Below are 25,280 nucleotides of genomic sequence, written 5' to 3'. Positions count from 1 at the left end.
GGGGACAAAACAAATTCGGAAGCGGGAGCCCATACCTGAAAGCCAAGGAGAGGCGAGGGTAGTGCCATCCGAGACAATTTGCAGAGGCACACCATCAGAATCTGCAAAATAAACTCGCACGCTTCCGGCGAGGTTGTCTTGTGGGAAATGTATCATGCTAAGTGCCTTGGGTTGACCCGGATACATTGTCTCCCATTGAGGGTTCGTAATCCGTGCCAGGGGTTCATGGGAATGCGCCCGCCAACTCGTTTCGTTGAACAACCTGACGACTACGTTGTTATCGGGGAGCTTGTTGTCAAAGGACAAGTACGCCCCAAGAACGTCGTTAAAGCAGCTGTCGCTGGCTGCTGGGCCGGAACAGACCCGTCGAGTTGCCGCCGCAATGTCTGACTTCTCGACGGCAATATTGTCGGCCATACCCGGCTGCTTGCTAATTTCCCTAGACTGTTCGGTCCAGTCCCATGCAGTGCGGTTGTTGACGGGCGTACTGATGCCGACCACCCTGTTCTTTTGCGTCTTGAAAAAGACATTCAACCCCGATGTACTCGACACGGCAGCCGCAAGAGACGTGCCCGCGGCAGGGAGCAGATCAGCAGACCCCAACCCGCCAGTGGTGGATTCCAGCGGCTTGAGCAATGAAGATACCCGGACCGGTGTCCACTTCCCGTTAGTCTCCAAGTAGGAGGCGAACAGGGTGCCGTTTCTGTCCTGCGATACCACGGCCCGGTATGTTTTGTTGTCATTCCCAACCCAGCTAGCGGCCGCGAGGCGGGCTTGCTGATGCAGACCCCCACGTGCGGTGCCGTTGGGAGGCGTAACTGGAGGCGCGGTGATGATTTCCGGAGTGTACTTTTTGTTCACAGTTGTCGCGACGGCGACTGCAACAATGAGGAGGGCAGCGATGGTCGCAACGGCCACAAAGAACCATGTCCGTCGTAATCCACAAATCGTGCCCGCCAGCTTCTTCTCCTTGGTACCGCGCTCCTGGTCATCCGCACCGTCTGGGACCTGGCTTGTGATTTCATGGAAGCCACGGACGCCCTCTTTTTCTTCATCACCCGCGTTTGGTTCCCCGGCATCGCATATCCCATTTTCGCCCGCCAATGCCTTCGCGACGTTCGGGCCGCTCGACGGCGAATAGCTGGCAATTGTCCCGCACTCAGTCGCGCTTTCGTTACGTCGCCGGAAGTCGTCGCTCCGGGTCGCTATCGGCGAGATGACAAAGGCTTCGTCTGGATAGTAGGACCTCCTCTGCGGAGAGCTGTGTGAGGGAGAGCGGGCGTCCTCGTTATCCGTCGATTCGGACCCTCGCTTGCCAACTCCAGGCTTGAATCCTATCGGGAAAACGGCCTGGGGGAGGCTCTCGTAGTCCCTGAAGGCCTCCTTCTGGAACATGCTATCCGGGGTCGAAATCACCTCCTTCTGGCCGAGGGGCTCGGACTCGTGGGCGGGCGGGCGGACATGCAGGTCCTGGGGGTCGTGGGCGCCACCCCCTCGTCGGTCCTGTTCGACAGGCATCCGCGCGACAGCAGGTGAATGAGGGGCGTGGAGAGAGTCGGACGAGGAGGGTTCTGGAGCTCGGGGCGCTGCATCACCGCATGGCGGATGGTCGCGATGTGCGTCTGCGGGGCTGTCGAGCCGACGGTGCGTGCGCGACGCGAAGACAGATCAGGGAGTCAAAAGTGAGGCCTCGGTAGGGTGCTCGACATGCTCGAGGACGGGCACGTCGCGGGTGGCCTCGCCCCGATGGGGCCCGGCATTTTCGGCCATTTTGGTTGCCTTGTACATGCACACATGCTGAATTCGTCGGCCAACAAACTGAACAAGAGATCCATTTTCCGAGGCCCTCGAGCGCGACCAGCCAGTCAGATCCAAGGCTGAGCCACAGAACGGGTCGCCCAGGCACGGAAACACGGCAGGGTGGTCCAAGGATGTGGGGCCCATGCAAGGTCCCCCGTGATAAGCGCTGATGATGTCAAAAAAACAGGGCTGGGTTAAAAGCACATCATCATGCACTTCACGTCTCAGCCATCTCGTTTATTCGTCCGTCCAACTCCACAGCACCGGATTCTGCCGGGCAGTCTGCGCTTGTGTAAGCAGCCTGCACGTGTCTGTAGATATGTAACCTAGACATCAGCCCTTGGCGCGTGGGAGCGGGCAAGCGTAAAACCAGATGCATCAACAAAAAGTCACCGCTTTCTGATGACGAAGGCTACCTCTAGCAATGATGATGAGAGCGAAGCCAACCACGTCAATTCAAGCTCGGCAGATAATAAAAAACGAAACAAAAGCCACAGGCAGGGGAGACTTGCGCAAGGTTGATCTTTACCCGTACCTGGGCTTCCCTCCTCCTCAGTTGCTGCTGCGACGGCGCGCGCGATCACTTGATCTTTTGCCCTTCTTGTCCTTCGGGCAGTCAGGCTCTCCCGCCTGCTTGTTCTCCTTCTTCTTCTTGGACTTCCTCGTGCCGGAGTCGACGGCATCTGTCGCCGCCGAGCTGCTCTCCCGTCTTTCCCGCTCCGCTCTTTTCCGCTCGGCCGTGCACTTGACGCACTGCTGGTACGTCGAGTGCACGGCGTCCGGGTGCTTCTCGCAGGAGGTCATGTGGCCTTTCCTGATGCAGACCTTGAGGTCTCCCATCTTGCCGCAGACGTCGCTAGAAGAATGCCAGATACATCGTCAGTCCCGTGTCCTGCGACTCAAGTGTCAGCCATAGATGTGTGTCTGTCCTACCAGTGGTGCTTTTGAGCCTTGCTCGACCTCATCTTGTCAGAGGGCGATGTTCTTTTGCGAGGGAAGTTGGTCTACTGGGGTTTCCTGCCGCCGCAGTCCGGAAGTCAATTGTAAGCTCGAGGGAAGAAAGAGATTCCAGATCCAGGCAGCTGTCGCCCTTGGGCAACCCATCCTCTGAAGTGTAAATATCCACGAACCTAAATTCCCGTCCAATGCGATGCTTGTGGCGATCAAAAAGTCAACTTTCTCGTCGGCTGGCGTGGGCGGATATAGACATCCGTTTGTGGTAGCACAGAAAAGCCACACCCGGGGCTGGGGAAGGGGACAGAGGGCCTAAAAAGCTCCACCCATGTTGCTGTTTGCTTCCGCCTCAGTGCTGGATGATTAGATTGTACTCACCTGGCTGCCAGTTCCTCCTCGTCATGCCGACATCGAACCGTAACCTTTGCGTCCGTCATGGAATTACTACCGTGTTGCTCCATGGTAGGGAATAAAGCACTGCCACAAGATGGCCACGCAGCACCGCAGATATTACAAAGAAGGACAGATTTATAGCGCACCGCAGCTCAATCACTCCTCTTTGAGCTTTGGGATGCTTTTTTCAGCGAAGGGAATCTTCCTCCGACCATGGTGCTGAGGCATCTCGTATTTTTCATCCAGCTCTCCATCCTGCTTTTTACCTCGCCTACACTTTTCGCGTCCGTAACCTCGAGGATCTACCAAGCTTTCCTGTCTCATGTCTCGTGCCTCGTTTCTCTTTTTATATTCTCCATCCTTGCATGCTATACACTCCCTACGGACGAACAGTAGTATCCCGGGGTGAGCGTGATAGAATCGCCGATGTCGCTCGTAAATTAATGTTGTTGATTTCCCTTCTTTCCGCATGTCCAGCTGTGTTTCATATCACCCCTCCACCGGACTTGCATTGAGCGACTGCACTATTGAAAAGGAGATATTCAAATATCAGTTGTGCTTCAATTTTATATTCTTCGTTATAGTTCCCGTGTCGCACTCCGTAAGCCACCTACGTGTATTATCATACGAAGGAACTCCTGGATCGGGCTACGGGGGAGAGCAGACAAGGTACTTGATATGAGAGCAGTTTGATAACGATGAGAGTTGAGTTCTGCAATTTATTCCTCTTCGGGATTGCGTCTGGAACAGATGTTGACCGTGCCGAGGGGTTATAGCATGTGAAAACGTATTTAGGTGGAGGATGAGAGAGAACTGCGAAATCTCAAAGAATATCATATCACACCCGCAAAGGCTTGAGGATAATGAACACAGTGCCCTGGATGCTTTCAGCTGGGTGAAGTGGTATTATATTGCGAACAAGGAGGAAAAGAATAAAAATAACCCACTAGAGAAGCTAGCAGAAGAACATGAAATCGACAACAACAAAACGAGCCATTTCTTTACGTTTATAATCTAGCCCCCATGTGCCAGAAATGCCTCACGACGGCTGAGTTGGATTTGGGATTTGAATAGATAAATACGCATTAAAATGAATGTACAGTGTTTTAATGCACAAAGAGCCGACGTGGTAGATGTGTATTTGGGTATATGTATTTCCCACCATTTCTCATGGTCAGCTCGGACTACGGCCTACGAAATTGGCAAAGGAACACATGTGCACGATAGGTATACTGGCAAATGCTACTGTTGAAACCTCGTTTGGGCAATTACCTGATAATCCCTCAAGCCAAGACGAAAGCAGCTAATCCAAGCCGGCCAACGTTTCATCCATGCCTCGAGCGCCGTCACAGACGAGGACGTCGAACTGGAATTGGACCTTCGCGACTTCCTGGGGGACAAGTCCAAACCGGTGAAACTGCCAAATCGGAAGCGCTAACAAAACCTTTTGCCAATGTTTTTGTTGCAAAGCACCATCGAGGCCATGGTTTGGTGCCAGTTTGGGAGGTGCATCCAAAGTAGCTTGGGAGCTAACGATATCGTCAACAACACGGCGGGCAAAAACTGCTCCGTCAGTTTGTCATTTTCCAACGGCTACACAATCACACGGTACCGCAAAAACAAGTCGTTCAAAAACGATGTGGTAGTATTTTAAACCGCCCTGCAATCTGGCCCAGCACCACTTGATAACCCCGGATATGGCCTTCCTGGGTTAGCATCTCACCCTGCAGGTCTGAACTCGGGTCGAAGAAATGGCGGATAAAGGTCCGCACGCCGCTGGGGTCAGACGTCGGGCGGAAGGGGAGAAGGAGAAAGGGGAGGTCAAGGCCTGGTGAGCCAGCCGAGGAGAGTAGTTGGCTCTCCTGCTGTCACTGTGTCGAGCTAATGTGCGTTTGTTCAGGGGTTCGACATCTGAAAATTGGGGTCATACCCCCTCAGCATGTGTGAAATGGCAGCAAGCATATGACCCTTCAAGATCGTTCGTTGCTGGCCCCAACATCCCGTCATCGTTATGGACCCCTTTTCGGGTGAGATATAGTATGGGTGACACATGGGAAGTACAGTCACTGGCATTGGATTGGAGATGGCATCGAGATGCCGCGAGGTATTTAAAGTATAATCACATCGTATCTTGGGGTATATCCATATCTAAGTCTATCTCCGCCGTCAAGGCAGTCGATATCGTGTCTGTAGAAGTACAAAAATCTTTTGGGTCAGGAACAAAGCACAAGCCAGGCCGCCATGCAGAACGCCATAGATGTTTCCATGTGCCGGTAGAGAAACAGGATTGACAAAGGAAATTGGAAAAAAAGACAAGGGCAAAGACAAGGGGTCAATCATGCGTTAGCCCTGACCTGCATAACCGTCTCTTGGACCCTGACCGCCTTCCCCCTGGCATGGGCGGCGGCGGCCTTCTGCTGTATCCTCAGGTCGAGAAAGTGCGAGACGGTGCTGACGACCTGCTCCTCAAAGGACGCGAACTTGAAGCCAAACACCTCCTCGGTCAGGGACGCGTCGACGGGCAGCGGGGTGGTGTCAACGCTGCCCTTGGCCACCAGCAGCCTGCTCTCGACGGCGTCGGGGAAGCGGCGGCGGGCGATGTCGCGCGCGTCGTTCCACGTGGTTGGGCGCGGGTCCGACAGCACGTAGCTCCGGTTGCCGGGGACCCTGTCGCGCTCGAGGGCGATGACGTGGGCGGCCGCCACGTCGTCGACGTGGACGGTCGCGCCGGCGTAGGGCCCGAAGCGCTTGCCGAGCAGCATGGCCAGCACGACGGCGTTGGTGCCCCGGACGGCCTGGGCGGGCGTGGTGGCGGCGTCGTTGCGGCCCAGCACGAAGGACGGGTGGAGGTAGACGACGTCAAAGGCCGGGCGCTCGCGCGCGACCCAGGCCTCGGCGCGGGACAGCGACGCCACCTTTGAGGCGGCGTAGGCGGCGAACTCGCTCGTGTAGGGCTCGTCCGGGAAGGGCACGCGGTCGCACGGCCGCACGGGCGTGGTGTTCTCGGCCGCCGTCGTGCCCTCCATGCGGTCGACGGGCACGAGCGAGACGATGGACGAGGTGATGACGACGCGGCGGACGGTGCCGGCGCGCTGGGCGGCCTCGAGCATGCTCAAGGTGCCGCGCACGGCCGGGCGGATGAAGTACTCATTGTGGCGCGCGAGCGGCACCTCGTCTCCCGTGACCAGGGGGCTGGCGATGTGGATGATGAGCGTGGTGCCGCGGGCGGCCTCGTCGTAGGCGCCGGGCGCCGTGATGTCGGGCACCACGACGAAGGTCAGCTGGCTGCTGCGGCCCGTGCTGGCTTCGACGCGGCTGCCGTTTGCGGCGAGCGCCTGCTGTATCCTGGCGCGGGCGAGGATCTTTGCGGCCTTGTCCTGCGAGCGGACGGCGGCGCGGACCATGTAGCCGGCGCGGAGGAGGTGGAGCAGCGTAGCGGACCCGACGTGGCCCGTGGCGCCGGTGATCAGGACCAGCTCAGACCTCGACGTGGAAATCATGTCTGTGAGTGTGGGGGGGCAACGACCTCTTAATATGGTCCAAGGGCCTGCCGGTAGGGCTGATGCTTGGCAGCGGCCGGATCAGAGGGGGAAGTCCGGCAGAAGGCGAGTGGCACGAGGGATCAGCAGTCGTATGTATGTATGCGTTATCGATGGTAGTGGATCCAGTTAGCCAGATGTCTGGGGTTCGGCCCGATAGCAGTGATTCTGTTGGAATTACAGAAAAAAAGGATTTGGAAGAGCGTGGAGATGTCTGTATGTATGAGATTTGTTTCTTGGGGAGACTTTTGATGAGTGATGGATGACCTTTATTTAGGTGAAGAACGGCTTAGAGGGGGTGATCTGTCCCAAACGGTCAGTGGAGTGATGGTCAGGAGGAAAGGGTGGTCTTTATGAGGTTCCTGGAGAAAGTTGGCGGCAAACTCGCATTGAACAATATAGCCAATAAACGGCGTCTCCGACCACGGCAACATTATTGCGGGCTGGTTCGCGGTGACCAAGTCCATCGTCCCCCCATTCACGCGCAAACGGACAGGGAGAGAGGGTCGGGAATGAGGAGGAGGAGGAGGGGTCTGGCTAAGGCCGTTGCCACCACCCCCCTCCCCTGCGGACGCGGCTAAAAAGGGGGCGAAACTGCCAAAGACCGGCACATGGAGGCACGATAAAAGCGACAATGCGAGAGTAGTAAGGAGGCAAAGGTGGTCTGGCGTGGACTGTGCAGCGGCACAGAGCAAACCCCAAACGACGAATGGCATGTCCCGAAGGAATGGGTTACTCGTTAGAGCGGCCTCGGCTGGGCGGAGAAACCGAGCGCTGACTTGCGCCATGGCTGCGTGCCATGGGCTGGTCCTCGCCTTGTGAGTGGCTTGTTCTCTCACTAGCGCGCAGCGCTAGTCTACGATTTTAGTGTTTAGTAATTTTCCTCCCAGTTTTGCTCCTCGCCTCTCATCTCCTATCCCTATCTGGCGAAAGGACGTGGTGCGTTCGCTTGTTCTTCCCCTCCCAACGCACCCCCTCACGGGAGCCCTGGTCCCACGACTCGGTCACACACAGTCAACCGCCTCTCCCCTTATTGTTTGTGCTAGATACTGCGCAGACCTACCATGTACTCCATTTGTTCTGCATGGAGCCTCTAGTTCCAACCGCCCACCCCACCCACTATCCATCACACGTGAGACGTTGGCTTTTCTGGTCCAGACTTTCTCCCGCTGCTTCACGTTGTTAGCTGTGCTGACCGGGCGCAGCCTGCCCTCCGCATTAGACGCGGTATTCCGGTAGCAGACCGCGCCGTGCGCTGCACGATAATCGAGACGGGAGGTCCCCTGCTTGAGTCTGGCCAGCTCCAGACGGTGGCTTGATGCAGCTTTCCAGCTGAGGCGGCAATAATTCGTCCCGTTTATTCATGCTCATTTCACACCTCGATCCCCCATCCGAACCCTAGATCCAGGCTTCCTAGCCAGCTAGCCACCTAGCATGGCTTCAGCTGCGATCTGGCCATCGAGACCGCCCCGCTCTGGCCTGGCTCTAACGTCCTATGTCTTCTGCGGGAGGCATGGGGGGGCAAGGGCACGGTCTCCTGGAGTTTGCGCGCTACAGCAGACGAAGCCGTCCCAGCTGGTCGGAACGGGTCCAGACCTTTCAATAACGCAAGCCACATCATGCCGTCACCACGACTTTTTTTTGACTTTTTTTTTTTTTTCACTTGGCGGGCTGAAAAGCTGAGACGGCATTACGGGTGTGTTCCGTCCCCGAGAGGGCTTGCCAGCTGTGAGGAAGCACGTGGCGGAAAAATCATTCCGCGCTCATATCTGCGATTTGCTTTCCCGTTTAGTCTTGCCTTGGACTAGACAGACCGGGATGGGGATTGAAGGATGAAGGATGGTTGGTTCTGTGTATGTTCCTTGTCCATTTCATTTCACATTTTTCTTTTCGCCCTCCTCTCATTTTACAATCTTTTCCAATATTTTCCCTGCACTTTACGAGCACAAAAACCACACCAAACCCAAGTTATTCCTGCAGGCTTGGCAAGTTGGCGACAGGTGAGGGAAAGGTCGGGATTGGTGCACATATTCAGCCGCCTCTAACGTGAAATCAAGCCTGGCCGCTAGTTGTCCTGGTGATATGCCCCTGACTGGCGGCTTGCTCAGGAGGACGCGGTCATATGACGAACCCCTTTACCCCTCCAACCAACCCGCCATCTGCTCTTCAGATTTCATTGCGCGTCAACGCCTTTTTTTTGCTCTTGGCAGCATTGGAGCCGCTTGCCTCGCGCATGCGTTGCATAACGATAAATCCACATTGGGTATCAAGCCAGAAGGTGTTTTTAGTGTGGCAGAATCTGCACGCCTTCACGTAGGATATGACGACGCAGAACTGTGGCAGCAAGCTTCCTCCTCGACCCCTCGCGCCCCGCGATGAGGCCGAGATCACACGACGAACCCACGGGTTCACCAACCCCTCTCGTCGGTGCCGAATCTTGACTCTTTCTGGAGCGTCGCTGACGACGACCCCGCTGCTTGCCGATCTCCCTCCCCTATCACGTTGATCCCCCCCTACGCATCACCAAATTGCTTATGCGGCATTGCCGCCGTGGCGCCTACGTGCTAGTGGTGGCACAGCGTGCACAGCACCTCGTCGCCCCCGATTCTTTGCCCTTGTAACACACGCCCCCAGGGATAGTGCATGTTTCATGTTTCTGTCGAGAGAGGTGCCAAGCCGTTGGTCCTCGACCCAACGCGCATAGGTACTGCCGGACGCGAGGCGCAAGGCTAGCCTGGAAGGTATTGGTCTCTGCAGGCGCTTGGGGCGTCCTCCTGGGGGGCATTGACCTACCCCTCACTCGCCCGTCCACCTGCCATGCCGGAGGAAGCGAAGGGCTTCTGGGAGCGCGCAAGATTGACAGCGGCACTTTTGAGCATCGTATGGGTGCAAGGTGAGACGCACCAACTTGCGCATCAAGGAACATGCGATATCTGATTTTCGCTTATTGAGGCTACGACGGACAGGAGGAGCGTGAGAGGATCAACCGGGAGCGCGGCACGCATCCACGGGATGGATTCCGGATGGTAAGTCAAATTTGGATGGGGCAGGGCTGTGGAAACGGATCAGCGCACCCACCCATAAACTTGGATGGCATGTGTTGTGTTATTACCCGTTCCTTCTTTTTTTTTTTTGGCTTTGACGCCAGCCAACCGCACGACCTCTGCTCACAGCTCCAGTCGTAGCCGCTTGTGGCTAGCTCTAGCGATGCTCGACTCCATGGTCCAGTGTTTCCTGTCTGCGCTTCCTGCAACGGTCCGAGACAGCGGGGGATGGAGACGAATCAAAGCCGCATTGAGAATTCGCAAGTTGCAACCACCGACCCTCCGATCTAGAGTGTTGGCACGGCGGGGCGTGTTGGTTGTCGGCAGAAAAAAACACCGACTCTCCGCTCATGCCTATCACTTCCCATTTTTCCCCCTTGATTTGACTACGCTCGCCTCCAGGCAAAACAGGCAGGTGTGATCTGTACCCTGCTGCATGATGCAGTTTGCAGGATCGATGCGCGCACAACGTTGGGACCATGGCTTTGTTCGCCTCAAAGTTTACGCGTGCGCTAAGAGGAAACACGGGCCCTTTTCGGGCCTTTTGATGTTGCAGTGAAATTGATATGCAAACAGCCTAGGTACGTGCCTACCTGGAAAGCAAGGGAATGGCGGTTCGTTGGCGGAACACAGGGCAGGACACAGAGCAGGGCAGCCAGACAGCCTCGGCGAGGGCACGGCCTCAGCTCCGCGAGAGACGGCTCCGCACTAGGGCCCAAAGTGGAGAGCGTTCGGACCGGGCCACAATAGTAACCGGAAGGATCCGGTGCTATGCTGGGCACACTAAGCGGTGAGACATGCTGACTTTGCGGTTGAGATGTGGTGCAGTTGATCTGACGAGCAGGCAGAGGAATGTTGTGAGACGAGATTTGGGGCGGCAGCGCAGGTACCTAGATTGGTGTAATGGAGAGAGAAGGCGACGAGTGCAGAGGGGCAGAGGAAGCCCGTTCGCATCGAGTTGTCGACCCAGCCTCTGCTGCTGCTGGAGGTGTGCTCGAGTGACACGTGGAGACGTCAAGTGGAGAGACACGTGATCGACGCGACTTGGCAGGGCGCGGTCGGGGCCGGTCGGGCCCGAGGGAGAAGTGGGGCAAACTGAGAGGTAGTAATTGGAAGTTGGAGGGAAAAAACACGACAACGCCTGAATTGCCGGCCGCAGCTCAACGGAAACCGACCCGACCTTATCTCAGGTGCCCAGTAATTACCCAGCCAAGCAACGCCATGGTACCTGCTCGTGCGGGTCGGTGATTTTAGAGGACATTCGCCCTACCTCCCCAGGCGCACTTCGACCAAGGGCGGCTCAAGCATGACGGGTGTCAGCGTGGTCTGTCGCCCCCGGCCCCGGTCCCTGTGGAGCTCCCACATCGGCCCGCGCTGCCGCCTGGAGGCTCACGTGCTCTCCCTGGCCGGCTTGCCCGGAGGGCGCTCGGCGTCGTCCAGGGCGGCGGCACCTCCGTGGAGGTCGCCGTCCTCGGCCGCGGCCAGAGCGAAGGCTGGGGCCCGGGGGACTTCTCCGGTGACCTCACGCTTAAGGAGAGCTGCGGCACGTGCGAGGACTAGGAAATCAGCCATGCCCGCGAAGGATGTGGATGATGAGGTATGGCCTTGCACCTTTCTGCTGTTGGACTGCACCTTTCTGCTGTTTGACTGCAATACCAAGAGGAACTGCAGCTAACACCCGCTCCTGTCCTTTTCCCACGAGCACCTCGTAGCTAGAAGGTGTGATGCTAGGTAATTTTAAGCTATCGCACATAAAACCTTCTTCCACCCACGTCACCATTACGGACGGACAAACCTTGCTTTCCTCCTGGAATGGGACAGTTGACGAAAGGGCGTGGCACACCATGATCGTCCCCGGTAAGTTTTCTATCGGTGTATTCGGCTTGTCCTATTCCTCCACACTTTCTGTTGATGGCTCGAGCCCTTTATCGCACCCAAATGTTGCGCCTTGTGTTGCTGACTGTATACGATAGGGGACGCGCCGGTCTATAGTCCACCCACAGAATATCCTGTCAAGGTTGAACCAAAAATGGAGCATACCGTCAAGCACTATGGATCTGGCCTGCCAAATAAAGGCTCGTTTTACAAGCGCATGCAAACATTCACCTCCATCGAAGTCATGCGACCGGATTTCCTGTTTGATGACGTGGATATCGTCATTGCGGCCCATACTCTGGAGCGGATACTCTCGTACTGCTATGGAGAAAACTTCCATGGCAAGGAGGGCGAAACAGACTTCCGGCTCAACTTGGCTCTCGCTGGCGAAAAGACGCTCTTTGCGGAGCGTCGGCGCCCGAATTCAGGACCGGAAGCCAGGGTCTTCAGGACCGTCCGTGAGTGGGTACCAGACCTAGCGGCGAGTAACAACCCCGACAATCCCGAGTTTTACCAAAGGTTTCGCACAGCTCTCGGGAAGACGTTTGAGCAAACATTTACAAGGAAACCGTTGCGTCATCATTCGGTCAGGGAAAGGTTGAGCGACCATCAGCGATTTGTGCTGTATCGCCTTGGCCACTTGAAGGTGGTCGTCGAAACTGGCGTGGACGCCCGCTTCGCAATGCCTCTGACCCCTGGCTCGAACGATTCCGGGGATCGTGACCATAGTCACTATGAAATGTCCACGGCTAAGCCAGGGGGCTGGCTCCAGTATCAAACAGTCCCTTATTTTTCTCGGGTCGAAATGTCTGGGCAGCCGTTCCCACACTCTCAGGCCTTGGAGCTCAAGATCACTGGCCGGCTGAAAGAGAGCGACAGAACATTCGTGCCCGCTGGAGACATCGTACAGTGCTGGTTTTCGCGTGTCCCCCACATGGCCTACGGTATGATACCCAAAGGCGATATCATGCTGAAAGCCATCAGGATGGTCAAGATGGATGATGCTTGCAGGGAGTTGGAGAAGGATGCCAGGGCGCAGAAGGCTTTGCGCCAGACTGTCATGTTGCTGGATCACTTGCGCGATCTCGTGCGGAACGCTTCAAGGAGCGCAACGCAGGAGAAAGACAGGACAGCGTCGTTGGTTATTGGCAATAGTTTTGTTGATCCCGACATCAAAGTTGTCTTTCCTCACAAACAGTACGCAACCCCTTTTGGTGACAGCTTTCTCAAGAGGTGGTGGGTGTCCCAGAGGCCAGGTGGAGTGGAGTTTTGTCGCAGAGAGCGGGTAAGACTCGAGTACGGTGACTCTGGAGGCAGGGCGAAAGTAGTTGAGAAGCTACTTCGTTGGAATCCATCGACAGCGGCAGCAGCATTCATAGGGCAACGCGAGGAAGTTGCTGGTGCTGACCCGGAATCGGAGCCCGCGGTCACCATCGACAGCCCCCTGCACGCAGAAGACGGGCACCGGCCGGGCGAGGGCTGGGCTTTGCGCCACCGCCAACCCAAAGCGCTCGTGGAGGAAGGGGTTGCTCGGCAGAAGACGGACGCCCGGGCAGCAGCGGAGGAAAGCGATGCTCGGCGAGAGATGCAAGCCCGGGCAGCAGCGAGAATAAAGGATTTCCAGGAGGAGAGGCGTGCCATAGAAGCAACATTAAAGGCCTTCAGTCGTATCGCAACGCAAGGCGCGAATCCTCAGTTCAAGATGGAGAGCTCTGTCAGCCCAAGCTCGGAGGACTTTGGCAGGGAGAGAAGCGAGGCTGCCGAGACTGTTGGGGAGGCCTCGAGCCGAACTCGGGCGCCTGCATCTGATCAATCGAAACCTCCCGCGACGGCGACGAGCAGCGGCGACGAGCACGACGAGCGAGCGAAAAAGTTGGCTCGGCTGTTGCAAGTCTCCAGGGTAGGGACCATCAGGAGCAAGGTTCCGGGGAGCGTGGAACTCAAGGCCGAAAAGAAGATTGTCAAGGAGGTTGAGGAGAAGGCCGAGGTTCGAGTTGAAGAAGAGGGTGACAGCAAAACCGAGGAGGTCAAGGTGCAGGTCAAGGAGAAGGTGGAGATGCAGACCAAGAAGGTCGAAACACAAACGAACGAGAAGACTGAGGTACAGACCGAGAAGGTGGAAGTGCAGACCAAGACGGTGGAGGTGAGGGCCAAGACGGTCGAGGTGAGGGCCAAGAAGGTCGAAGTACAGACCAAGGAGAAAGCCGTGGCGGACAGCGAGGACAAGGCCGAGGTGCACACTAGTGAGGAGATCGAAGTACAGATTCAGGAGAAGGTCGAGGTACAGATCAAGGACAAGGTCGAGAAGAAGGCTCGAGAAACCGCCCAGATCAAAAGGCAGGCCAGGCTAGCTACTCCGGCCGCAGAGTCGTTTACACCAGGGGTGAAACGGCAGCCAAAGCCACCACCGAAGCCGGACCCGGGGCCCAACAGGTTGAAGCCACCCGCCGTGCCCCCAAAGTCTTCCACCGGCACTTATTTCATACCGACCGATCTCGACTGGCCGGAATGATGACGCCTCTGGGACGAGGAAGATACGGGCTCGGTCTAGCGCCATGGCTAGCGAAGTGGCTACATTGTAAAAGATATTTCGGGGTCGACGTGGACTGTTTTGACTCAAAAAAAAAAAAACAAGGAGCTCTCTCCCCTCATGCGCAGTATTTCCAGAATTTCTCGCGTCCCACTCTATGCTTGCCGCGAGGCCGCCAGCGGCTGCGCGCCCTGCTGCTGCTCGTCGTCAATGCTCTCGCGGAGCGCCTTCTCGTACTGCCTCCAGTCCCTTCCGTACCAGAGGATGGCGGCCGTGGCCGCAGCCGCGACGGCGACCTCGGCGAAGGCGACCATGACCAGGTACGCGGTGGGGTCGCCGCCGCGGACGGGGTTGAAGGTCTCACGCCCGGGCGGTGACAGGCGGCCCGCCACGGTGTAGGCGACGCGGAGCCCGAGGACCGGCATGCAGGCCGCGGCGCACTCGACCTGGCGCCGCTCGCCGTGCCACCCGCGCTCCCTGAAAGCCGCGCGGCGGAGCAGGAGGAAGAGCGCGAGCGCCGCCGTGGCCCCGTAGATGGCGACGAACACGGCCATGCCCGCGACGCCCCACGGGTTGACGGGGCTGTACGCGTCGCCCTCGCGCACGGCCAGGACGTAGTCGCCCGCGGTCAGGCCGATGCCCAGCCACGAGAGGAGGATGGGCGCGCGGAAGAAGTGGCGGTTGAGGAGCGGGACGAAGTGGTTTCTGTTGTTCGTCGGTTCCCGTCGTCGCCGAGCAGATGGGAATTTTGTCAGCTCTGCAGTCCAACACAAAAAAAAAAGGGGGGAGGGGAGAGCTCCAACTCACGCTCTCTCCAGCATCCCCAGCAGCAAAAAGGTCAGGAGCAGGACGCCAAGCGACTCGCACACGTAGACGCCGGCCCACACGCTGCGCGAGTTGTCCCCGAGCGTCGCGAGCAGGCAGCTCGCGCCGACCAGGCGGATGACGGCGACGCCGCCGACGCAGAACCAGCCGTTCTTGCGCGACCGGGCCATGGCGATGGCGCAGAGGAATAGGGCGGAGAAGCAGACGATCTGGAAGACGGCGATGCCGTCGCGGTAGCCGAATTCTCGCGCCATTGCTGCGGGTTTGTGTCGCGTTTCTTCTCAGTGGCGTGCAAGTCACAAAGAAACATTTGCAGAGAGACGAGTTTAGATTAGGACGGTTACGCAAAAGTGAGTGGCAGCCCGATACATACTGCTCAGGCTTGAAGGGGGCTGTGTTGACATCCACAGCTCGGCAGGGCCACCAAGTCCCGCACCGCGGATCTACAGGGTTTGAGCTCACGGGAGCGCAGTCTGGCGGAGCAAAATAAGTCATGTAACCCGTCTTGGAAGATCCTTCGGCTTATGTCTGCACGGCGATCCTCCGTCAGCCTGTATCTGGTAAACGTTTCTTCAACCACGAGTCTGCGGCCAACAGCCCCCCTTTTATCTACTCCGTAAACTCGACGATCTGCGCCTCGATCTTAGCCAACGCATCCAAATCTTCGTTCTCCTTCTTCATAGCTAGCACGCGCTGGCGGTAGGCCGGGTTGGCCAGCACCTCCTTGACGGCCGCGCGCACCTGCTCGCTCGTGGGCGTCGACGTGGCCAGGTTGACGCCGATGCCGGCGCACTGGACCCGCATCGACATCTCTGCCTTGTCCTCGGTCACGCCGGCCACGACGAGCGGCACGCCGTGCATGATGCTCGTCTGCACGCCGCCGTAGCCCGCGTTCTGCACAAAGACGTCGGCCCGCGCCAGCAGCGCCTCGTAGGGGAAGTAGTCGAGCACCCGCGCGTTGGCCGGCACCTCGACGTCGGCCGGCAGCGACGCGCCCCGGACCCCCAGCAGCGCCACTACTATCACGTCGTCGTCGTCGCCGTCGCCGTCCCCGCGGCCCCCCGCCAGAGCCCGCAGCGTCGGCGCGATGAGGGCGTGCGGGTCCGTCGCCACCGTGCCTTGCGCCACCGCCACCACCTTCTTCCCGTCCAGATCCGGCCACCACGCCGGGTACGCCAGCCCCGCGGGCACGGGCCGCGCCGGCAGGGCGCCGATGTAACGGATCGACGGCGGCAGGTCGGAGCGCTCGTACTCGAGCGACGGCGCGCACGTCTGCAGCGTCACCTCGGCCGCCGTGAACCAGTCGCCAAAGAGCCAGCCGGTCGGGTCGCGCGTCGCGCCCAGCCCCCGCAGCATCGCCGCCCGCTCCTCGTTCAAGTCGGCGAGCTGGCCCTCGTAGATGCTGTTGAGCAGCGCGTTGCGCAGCCGGCCCGACGGCGTCGAGTCGGGCGGCAGCGCGGTCCCGACGGGGCCCGTGTCGACAGAGTGGACCAGCACCGGCGCGATGCTGAGCCCGATGGTGCGCGGCAGCCGGTCGTAACCGCGCGGCAGCGGCGCCCCGTGCAGGAGCGCCTCGGCGCCGAGGAAGAAGATCTCGAGCAGCAGGATGACCTGCTGCCCGGGCCGCACCTCGGCCAGGTGCTCGAGGTGTTGCTTCAGCGCCTCGTGGCGCGCCGGGATGCTGCCGAGGAAGATGGTGCGCAGGGCGTGCTTGATCATGGCCGGGCTGCCCGGGGTCATGGCGTGGCTCTCCGCCACGGCGGCGGCCCCGGCGCCGCTCAGGGCGTCCGGGATCGGGACGAGCTCGGCGCCAGCGCGCTCGACCTGCGGCGCGAACTCCTTGCTGGTGATGAAGCTGACCGTGTACCCGCGCTTGATGAGCGCGGCCGCCACCTCGAGCAGGGGCAGCGTGTGTCCCGCGATCGAGGCGGCGCCGACGACGAGGTGGGGCTTCTCCTTGGGCCCGGCAGGCGCCTCGCTCCCGGCGCCGGTCTGGGGCTCGCTGTGGATGGCCATGGTGTGTGGCTGCTGCGCTGAAAGGGAGGGACAGGGAGTGGATCTGGAACGGTTGGTGTCCTGACCTGAGCTTGTTGCTAGCTATGCATGTTGCAAGGCCATGTCTGTTCTATTTATCGTCCATGCTCTCTCTTCTCGTCATGGACCCTCGGCGGCTAACACGTCTACCAGCATCCTAACATCCAACCCTTCTGCTGCATACCTACCCATGCTTCTCTGCTGTCAGCGCTAACCCCTGGGTCTGCTTACTGCTGTCAGCTCTAACCCCTGGATCTGCTTAGTTGGTATATGGCATGAATACGGACTACCTTGATTTTAGGCATCGTCCATCTAACCCCGTCGGCGACGGGGTATTGGCGAAACCCGCCGTTTGCCCGAATCGTTACCCGCGCGGGATTCGGCCTGTGGAGCCGTGGCCAGGTCCCGCCTTCGAAACGGGTCGACATTACAATGACCCGTTTTCGCATTGCTGCTGCCTATTCCATCGGCCGTGCGGGACGAAGCTGACCTAAGACGTGCTTCGACGTTACATCGCGTCCTATGGGAGGCACTATCGGAGCGGTATCTCGCGTCGCGAAGCTTCAGGGGTGGCGAGCAAAAAAAAAGAAACCATGATTTACAATATCTGCAGGTCGGGTAATGCACTCAACATACGCATAGATTCCACGGGCATCCACAGGCATTAGGAAATATCCCGGGAGGCCGCAGACGGCTAAAGCCCAGAGGCGAGGACCAAGATGCAGTAATGGAGCACTAAAAAAAAAAGGGAGACTGCATAACCGACGAATACCGCACCAAACTTCCAGATTGCACCGCCGACCAACTCGCTCGCGTTGACACGGGAGGGAAACAAAAGGAAGGAGCAGATGGACAACAAAAGGAAGGAGCAGATGGACAACATGGTAAGGCCGACGAATAGAAGAAACAGCTAGGATACGAGAAAGCGGACGACGCGCCCCACCTACCCCGTCCCTCCCGTCACGCTCAGCCCGTTGGCAGCTAGAACCCGCGCGGCGGCCGCCTCGCCACTCCAGTAGGCGCCGGCCGTCGTGCCCAGGGCCGCAAAGGGCGCGACGTGCTCGCCCGCGAACCAGACGCCGCTCTCGGGCACGCCGGCGCGCAGCGCCCTCACGTCCTCGTCCGCCCGCCGGGGCCCCGCCGCCGCCGCCACCGCCTCGCCGCCGCGGCGCGGCTCCTCGCGCCCGGGGTTCGCAAAAAGCCCCCAGCTCCAGCCGCCGACGCCGGCGGGGTCGTCAGCGGGCGGGGACGGTGACGGGGATGGGGACGGCGAGGGGGGAGTCGTCGTCTTAAAGTTGGTAAAGGACCCGTTGCCGGCCAGGTCGTCGCCGTGCCAGTCAGTGGCGACGATGGCGGACGGCGCGCAGCGGGAGTCGGCGCGCCGGTAGCCCGGCAGGCGGCTGTAGTAGGGGCGGAAGAAGCCGTCGAGGACCCGGAAGCGCTCCGGGCTGGTAGCGTGCAGGTGGCGAACCTGGTCGCACAGCTGCGCGGCGCAGGGGTCGTGCGTGACGAAGAGGAGCGTCGGCCGCGCGGCCGCGCCGAAGACGGCGCGCGACGAGAGCGGCACCAGCTCCACCGTCCACCCGCGCCGCCACGTCTCCACGTAGCCGGCCGCGTCGGGGAAGAGGATGAAGCTGGGCAGGGAGCCTGAGCGGCCGTCTGTGGTCTTGGTGTCGCTGCCGCTGCTCTGCCCGCCATGGGCAGCCTCTGCTGTGTCCGCCGGCGGGGAGGGCTCCCAGAAGGCCGAGGGGAAGGTGATGTAGACTTTCTCCAGGCTGCTGTAGGTCATGTTTGCGATGCTTTGGCAGATCTGGGCAGGCAGCGGAGGCTTGAAGAAGGGCTTGTGCCGCTTCAGGCAGCCAAGCGGAACCGTGACGACGACCTCGTCAAACCTGAGGCGTAGTCCTCTCTCGGTGGTCAACAGAATCCTGGGATCCTTACCTTTCTTGACGATGCTCTCGACAGATTTGACCTTGGTCGAGAGATGTACATCGGCGCTAGCCATGACCTTGGCGGCAAGGTGCTGGACAACCTTGCCGTGGCATCCAGACACGTGCATGTCCTCTGACGCTATCAGCATGTGTGGCGGGCACTTTGGCGCTGCGAGATTATGCGGCACCGTCATCGGTCGAGGCACAAAAGACTTACTGCCGTGGAGAGATTCCTCCATCCAAAGCCACTTGACGCTCTGCTTGCCCCAATAGTCACCAATAAAGGAACCCCAAATGTTGGCCATCATCAACACCTGGCGCTGGATCCCAGGAGCGAGTGATCCTTTGTCGAGTTTGTCGCGGAAGAAGTCCTCGAGGTTCAGGTCAGGATCGATCTGCTCCGAGTTTCGGTTACTGTACAAGAATGCTTCCTCAAGAAGGGCCCAGACCGTTTTGAGGACGACGTTTGAGGCCTCATCCGAAACGATACGCCCCTGGTCATCGTAGAGAAGCATGTCTTGGCCCATTTTGGAGAGAGTGGTGCCGGTCGCGTTTGAGAGCCTGACGATTGGGTTGTCGTCACTACCGTGTATCCAGTTCGGGCCCCTGTGTCAGTGTCAGCTGGCATGCTCCATCGACAGGGCATTTCCCCTAGACTTCTATAGATGACCAACATGTCAAAGGTCTGTCCGGACAGGCTGCATTGGTGAGCCTGCTTTACTTAGCAGCCAGAAGATCAGTCACAAAGGTGGAGGCGCGTCATACCCGTCCGCCAAATCTGTCTCGCGCCTCCGCGACAGTGACCTTGGCTCCGCCCTGGATGAGCACCTCGGCGCATCGGAGGCCGGCAAAGCCGGCGCCAACCACTGCCACATGCGGTCTCGCCTTCACCCTCCCGTGCTTGTTTGCCACTCCCCGCTTGCGCATGGGCTCCCGTGGCTGGAAGGTAGCCACCAGGTCGCGGGAATACTCGACCAGCTCCCGCTTCATCCGTGACGTGCAGCCATCGTCGCCGAAAGCTGTTCGCGGAACCGATGTCTGTTCCATGGCATTGGTGCATATGCAGATGGCGTAGACAGTATTACTCGCAGAACTTGGTGGCGTGGCCGGGCACAACACACAAAGGAGGCTGGCGAAGAAAATAATAATACAGAGGCTGTCCTCAAGGGTGTACATTAAGACCTATATATACAGTATAACTGCGTCTTTGAGAGAGAGAGAAAAGTTGGTAGAATGAGTGAGGAAGCTACTACAACCTCGGAGTGGGAGAGTGTGGGTGACTGAGACTTTTCTGTTTACTCCGTCTCGGATGCTTAAGCTGAGCTCGAAAGCTACGCGAGCGGGTGACGGGGGAGGGGCTGGCGACGAGGCGGCAATGGTCAACTTTCTCCAAGCGGCGCCCTCAGAGTCTGGTCGATGAAGTGGTAGTGCCATCTGGTGAATCCGGGTTCGCCAACAGGAGGCAGACTGTTGGCTCATCGGCCTTGACGAGGTGCAGCGTAGCTTGGGCAACCCAAAGACACGAACAGGATGCGGGGACCGTCGGCAGAAATCAAGGCGAATATGTCGCGACAAGGACTGTCTCGGCTTGTGACTAGCGTTTGGTCCAGGACAAGTCAATCGACAGGAAGCCCAACGGGCTGTGACTCAGCCCCGGTGTCCATCTAATCTGATACGTAGCCGGAAAGATCGGACGGGAGTAGATCGATTGCGCCCGAGTCGATGGGATGCTATCTGCGGTGAGGGTGTCACCATTCGATGCCCATAGTCATCGTGTGCCAAAACGATGTGAGAGGGGAGACCGGGATGCATTCCTGTGCAGCAGAAGCGCCATCATTTGCGCAGCTGTAGGGCCTGGCCCATGGCCTCTTCCTTCCCTTCGAGACGGAGCCTCACAAACTTGCGCAAGACGAGCAGGCCATAACAACCAATAGCCACGGCAAGAGCGGCCGATGTGGCAGAGACGCCGGGAAAGGCCCAGTCAAACTCCCGAATATGGCTAAAGATATTCATGGCGTAGAAGCCAGTGACAAAGGATCCGGTGGCGAGGCCGAGGGTGCCCATGCGGAATTTGAGGTCCAGGACCATAAGCAGGTTGCGGTTGGCGTCTAGGATGGCGCTGATGCTCTCTTCGGTGTTGCGGATGCTGGACACGAGGTTCTGCGCCTCCTGCGCAATCTCATCGTAGGCCTTGTAGTATGAGTCGAGCAGGAGTTCGATGGCTGTGAGATCGTCGTGGGCGGCCCGGCGCGCGCGGCCCGCTGCGCGGTCTGTCAGATAAAGCGCGGCTAGGCGGTCGTCGTAGTCGAGCACGTCCTCGACCGCGGAGCGCACCAGCTCAGCCCGCCGCGCGAAGCGCGTGACGCGGTCCGAGAGGCCCAGCAGGGCCCGTAGCTTACGGCGGTCCATGACGAGCCCATCGTCGGCGGCAGATGCGTCATCCTCCTCGAGTGAGCGCAGGATCCGCGCGGCAGGTTCATGGATGGCATCCAGCTCGCGTTCCAGCTGCGTTACTACGGCCCCCAGCACTGCCTCAAGTGCGCGGAACTCGTACGGCAGAGCCTTGTAGTATTCATCATACCCCTGGCCCTCGAGCTGTTGCTGGCGGATCCGGTCTTGGAGGTCGCGGAGGAGGTCGGCGCGCGGGGTTGAGAGAATCTGCGAGGGGCATTCGGGAGACGGAGCTTTTCCATCATCGAACAGGAGAACGCGATTCCTCTGGACCAGGACCTTGAAGTCGAAGAGATGGAGGAGGACGGTGGTGGGACGGATCAAGATGTGCGACAGCTTGGACGTGTCGATTTTGCGGATGTCGCGAGGGGCTAGGCCGTATTTTGACAGGAGCTCGGCCCGTGTGGACGTGACGAATGGTGTTATGGTTCCATGCTCGTCCACCTCAGTGTATCGAATCCCCGGCTCGGCAGGGGCCAAGGGTCGTCGGTCGTCGGTGTGGGAGGCGTGCCGACGACTCCGCGGCCTATCGATGGCCAGGGATCGAGCCAGGGAGGGGGCGCAGAAGAACGGCCGAGGTTGGGGCTGAAGCCGCGCTATGCAGTAGCGCAGGTTCCCGAGACATGGCAGCGCGTGGTTGGCAGAGAGGCCGCGCCATGTGAGGGCCGCGAGAGGGGGCATCAGGAAAGCCTTTGCGCAACGTCACGGAGCTGGATCTGACAAGGCGGCCAGTAGAAGGAGGAGACCGCGCCAGCTCCACCACCCGGGATCTCACGCCGGGAATGGCGGAGCGTCTGCTCAGTGGATGGCCATGGCGGTCACCGCTGGACGCTCGCAAAGATGACGGACTGGAGCGTATGGAAGCGAGGTGGGTTCCAAAGCCCCAAACTGAGGCAAAAAGCCCGCCGTCATGACGCGCGCAATGGAAAAGCGATAAGAAGCCCACTCAGACTCGATAAGAGCTTGGGCCACGCGGGGACCCACCTGTCTATTTTCGTGGATCGCCAAGACGACGGACGGACCCACCACCCCAGACTTTCTACAAACCTTGCTCACAAAGGTCCGAACCAACACGCAAAGTCCAATTCAGGGGCAGTCAGCCCTGGACAACACACATCACTTCCAGGGTTTGCGAAAAGCTCAATCACGAAAGGGATCAATGATTTTGTCCTGACTCTATTCTACCATGAACTGCCCTCAACATTCTCATTTCTGGCGCTTCCAGCCCCCGAGTATTGCCAGCCTTACCCCACTCCTGCCCTTGGAGAACACAAGGTCAATGACATGGAAGCTACAGGGGTTCCGGGTTGCCAACACCGCTAGACAGGACCGCAGCCTGCATGACGCCGGGCTGGGAACACGATGGATGCGCCTAGTTTTCAGCGCAGCCACCTCTCTGTATCACCGACGCCAACAGGACTCAGCCCACAGCCACGGACACCAATACCCCACTCTCGGTGCCGAGCAGTCTTGCTGGCACGCAGGCAGTCATTCTTCGACGGCATCTGGATGCCGAGTGGCCTTGCCCGATTGGGATTTCCCTTTTCAACGCCCATGACCGAAATTTTGTAACATGCTAATGCTCGATGCGGGCTTAACGGCCATGTCGGCCGCCAATTTTCTTGCCCCGCGGGCTGACACCGTGCGACGTAGACCGCCCTTGAATTAGACCCGGCCCAAGAGGAACCGCCCATGTCATCACAGCCGCAGACTATCGATGCCAGCTCAACTTGCCCTGTCCCGCCCCGGTTGGCTTGGCGCTCAGGACCGCATTTTTGCTCTGCTGAGTGGCCAGGCTCCAGGAACCACCACGGCGCCCAATATCACACGACCGGCTTACCCATGCCAAGAGCGGCATCAGCTTCGGACATCCGACGACATAATATTAACCCCGGACGGGCGTTGGGCTGACCACGGCGTGAAATCCCTTGGCCTAACAACCATGACATGGGTCCTCTTTAGGCTAGTTTCTCGGACTTGACAGAAGCGAGCCAACAAGGCAAGGGACACGATGGGGTCAACGGCCGTGATTCCCAAGTCCAGTCTCTGAGTTGTGCCTGGTCCAGGAACGCTGGTTGTGCATGTTCCAAAGCGGTGATATCCGTCGTTAGGTGGTTTCTGTTGAGCGAGCAGGCCCGGCTGCGAGTCCAGAGCAGAGGATAAAAGACTCCCGTCCGGACACCCTCTCACAACTCTTGTCCTACCTCATCCTCATCGGCACTCTCTCGTTGACGCCTGTCCTCCCATCTCTACTCTCACTCAAGTTACACAGTCGCTCCCGACCGGCAATCCTCCACCAGTCAACCCCGCCGCAGCCATGCTTTTCGCCCTGCCGTGCCTGGCCCTCGCCGCCCTTGGCGTTGTTGCCCTCCCATCCAAGAGCGATGCCGACTACACCTCGGTGTTCCACCGCACCAAGGGAGGATCCCCGAAGTGCATGACCCATAAGGAGGGTGTCGCCGCGGTCGAGATCTACCGCAAGCTGATCGCCGAGTGGAAGCCCGAGCTGGCCACGCACGTGTCTGAGTCCTTCGTCGACTACTCGGACTCGATCAACACCTTTGTCCACCAGCCCCTCGGCGGGCCCACGTTCCCCACCAAGGCCATCTTCGTCGCCAGCCAGAACGCCCAGCCGCACTTCCCCATCACCATCCTCAGCATCGACTCCCAGAAGTGCAACACCGTCTCGTTCCAGTGGAAGGCCGCGTTCGGCCAGGCCAACCTCCCCAGCAAGGGCCTCACCGCGCTCCAGATGGTCTGGGAGGAGAACCAATGGAAGGTCAAGCGGATCGACGTCGAGTTCAACTCGCTCATCTGGCTCCTCAACATGGGCGGCAGCTACACCTGGGAGGGCAAGACCTACACCGCGACCTCGCCCGACGCGGGCGTGGTCCCCAAATAAGCTTAATGTCTAATGACCGACGGGGTTGCTGCCGGTTCGCCCGCGGGGCAGCCTTGTCAAGACAACGACTGATGATTGCACAGTGTAATGGAGCGGGTTCTGGCCTGCTTGGGACTGGGCTTGGAGTGCGATGACGTTAATCCTCGCGGGATCTGGAAGGAGGACTGCCAAAACTTGTACCGACATTGGATAGTTTCGATCCGGATAATTCCGCTTGCACATCGATAGCCAAGCAAACTAATCTCCCCAAACGGTTCTCGAGCTAAATATGGCACCTGTGAATTTGGGGGCAGAAATTCTAGATTCCCCGCATTGAATTGGTGCCCCACGCAGCCGCCATGTCGAACGCTGATTGTCTGCGCCTTTTTTCCTTGGCGTCCTCGCGTTAGCGAAACAAAGTTGTAGATTCGTTGAATGATGTAGGGCTCTTGGGGGAGGGGTGGGCACCCAGTAATCGCGCCTTACACCAAAGAGCGTTGGACCCAAATATGCACGTAACACAGCACGCAGGAAAGGGTTGCAAGGGCCCCAGGATCTCGGGCATGAACCCCTCCACCTCGGAGCCGGGCGGGCGCGCCTTGTGCCCGGCAGAGGTACAGAGATGGAGATGGTGGCACTAGCTCTGTAGGCCAGTCTAGACTCGAACGACGGCTAAGATAGAGGTCAGTACAGCGTCTTTAGCCGTCCCTCTGCCGTTGCCAGGCCGGGCCAAGAATCCGCCGGAGCCGTGGGTGGGGGACGACCACGACGGAGGCCCGGGCGGCGTCTGTCCGGTGGGAGGGGCGCCCAGCCGCTTCCTTGTGTATTTCCGGCCATTGATCAACCGCGGGCCGCCCATCATGTGTCATGGCGGCGCAAGGCCAAGAGCCGCGCGGGTCTTGGCTCCTTGGACCTCGGTGACCGGCACCTATCTAAACCCCGCCCTCGAACCCTTTTGCTCCCTCGGATCAGCACTGCAACACAAAACTTCCCCCGCGAGGACGATCCAGGTGGGACATGCCC

The 25,280-nt window shown here is 59.0% G+C and overlaps 10 protein-coding genes across 10 annotated transcripts; 3 read left to right on the top strand and 7 right to left on the bottom strand.

Moving 5' to 3' along the window:
• Window positions 1–94: 94 nt before the first annotated feature.
• GGTG_05938 (hypothetical protein) lies at window positions 95–1,770 on the bottom strand (the record flags this gene model as incomplete). Its single annotated transcript, XM_009223749.1, has 3 exons — window positions 95–137; window positions 263–1,503; window positions 1,708–1,770. 3 exons carry the CDS (start codon window positions 1,768–1,770, stop codon window positions 95–97), a joined length of 1,347 nt encoding a protein of 448 aa, XP_009222013.1.
• Window positions 1,771–2,352: 582 nt separating this feature from the next.
• Window positions 2,353–2,765, bottom strand: GGTG_05937 (hypothetical protein; the record flags this gene model as incomplete). The annotated part of the gene is made up of 2 exons (XM_009223748.1): window positions 2,353–2,656; window positions 2,734–2,765. The coding sequence occupies 2 exons, from the start codon at window positions 2,763–2,765 to the stop codon at window positions 2,353–2,355; spliced, it is 336 nt and encodes a 111-aa protein (XP_009222012.1).
• A 2,434-nt stretch (window positions 2,766–5,199) lies between these two features.
• Window positions 5,200–6,991, bottom strand: GGTG_05936 (hypothetical protein). Its single transcript, XM_009223747.1, has one exon. The coding sequence runs from the start codon at window positions 6,645–6,647 to the stop codon at window positions 5,484–5,486; it is 1,164 nt and encodes a 387-aa protein (XP_009222011.1). The 5' UTR covers window positions 6,648–6,991; the 3' UTR covers window positions 5,200–5,483.
• A 2,512-nt stretch (window positions 6,992–9,503) lies between these two features.
• GGTG_05935 (hypothetical protein) lies at window positions 9,504–11,290 on the top strand (the record flags this gene model as incomplete). The annotated part of the gene is made up of 5 exons (XM_009223746.1): window positions 9,504–9,579; window positions 9,639–9,712; window positions 10,133–10,145; window positions 10,364–10,479; window positions 11,009–11,290. The coding sequence occupies 5 exons, from the start codon at window positions 9,504–9,506 to the stop codon at window positions 11,288–11,290; spliced, it is 561 nt and encodes a 186-aa protein (XP_009222010.1).
• Window positions 11,291–11,574: 284 nt separating this feature from the next.
• On the top strand, window positions 11,575–14,117 carry GGTG_05934 (hypothetical protein; the record flags this gene model as incomplete). The annotated part of the gene is made up of 2 exons (XM_009223745.1): window positions 11,575–11,587; window positions 11,704–14,117. 2 exons carry the CDS (start codon window positions 11,575–11,577, stop codon window positions 14,115–14,117), a joined length of 2,427 nt encoding a protein of 808 aa, XP_009222009.1.
• On the bottom strand, window positions 13,850–15,214 carry GGTG_05933 (hypothetical protein; the record flags this gene model as incomplete). Its single annotated transcript, XM_009223744.1, has 2 exons — window positions 13,850–14,840; window positions 14,943–15,214. The coding sequence occupies 2 exons, from the start codon at window positions 15,212–15,214 to the stop codon at window positions 14,291–14,293; spliced, it is 822 nt and encodes a 273-aa protein (XP_009222008.1). The 3' UTR covers window positions 13,850–14,290.
• Window positions 15,215–15,569: 355 nt separating this feature from the next.
• Window positions 15,570–16,976, bottom strand: GGTG_05932 (hypothetical protein; the record flags this gene model as incomplete). Its single annotated transcript, XM_009223743.1, has 1 exon — window positions 15,570–16,976. One exon carries the CDS (start codon window positions 16,974–16,976, stop codon window positions 15,570–15,572), a length of 1,407 nt encoding a protein of 468 aa, XP_009222007.1.
• Window positions 16,977–17,937: 961 nt separating this feature from the next.
• Window positions 17,938–19,972, bottom strand: GGTG_05931 (hypothetical protein; the record flags this gene model as incomplete). Its single annotated transcript, XM_009223742.1, has 4 exons — window positions 17,938–19,058; window positions 19,143–19,531; window positions 19,600–19,637; window positions 19,691–19,972. 4 exons carry the CDS (start codon window positions 19,970–19,972, stop codon window positions 17,938–17,940), a joined length of 1,830 nt encoding a protein of 609 aa, XP_009222006.1.
• A 617-nt stretch (window positions 19,973–20,589) lies between these two features.
• Window positions 20,590–22,057, bottom strand: GGTG_05930 (inner membrane magnesium transporter MRS2; the record flags this gene model as incomplete). The annotated part of the gene is made up of 2 exons (XM_009223741.1): window positions 20,590–20,655; window positions 20,822–22,057. 2 exons carry the CDS (start codon window positions 22,055–22,057, stop codon window positions 20,590–20,592), a joined length of 1,302 nt encoding a protein of 433 aa, XP_009222005.1.
• A 375-nt stretch (window positions 22,058–22,432) lies between these two features.
• Window positions 22,433–24,624, top strand: GGTG_05929 (hypothetical protein). The gene has a single exon (XM_009223740.1). It carries the CDS (start codon window positions 23,694–23,696, stop codon window positions 24,276–24,278), a length of 585 nt encoding a protein of 194 aa, XP_009222004.1. The 5' UTR covers window positions 22,433–23,693; the 3' UTR covers window positions 24,279–24,624.
• The last annotated feature ends 656 nt before the right edge of the window (window positions 24,625–25,280 follow it).

This window comes from Gaeumannomyces tritici (assembly GCF_000145635.1).
Source record: "Gaeumannomyces tritici R3-111a-1 unplaced genomic scaffold supercont2.3, whole genome shotgun sequence".
NCBI classification, from domain to species: domain Eukaryota; kingdom Fungi; phylum Ascomycota; class Sordariomycetes; order Magnaporthales; family Magnaporthaceae; genus Gaeumannomyces; species Gaeumannomyces tritici.
This window is presented reverse-complemented; position numbering and strand designations above follow the sequence as displayed.

Bases quoted from the DNA above. Each gene is read 5' to 3' on its own strand.
- GGTG_05936 (XM_009223747.1), bottom strand. From the start codon at position 6,647: ATGATTTCCACGTCGAGGTCTGAGCTGGTCCTGATCACCGGCGCCACG.
- GGTG_05929 (XM_009223740.1), top strand. From the start codon at position 23,694: ATGCTTTTCGCCCTGCCGTGCCTGGCCCTCGCCGCCCTTGGCGTTGTT.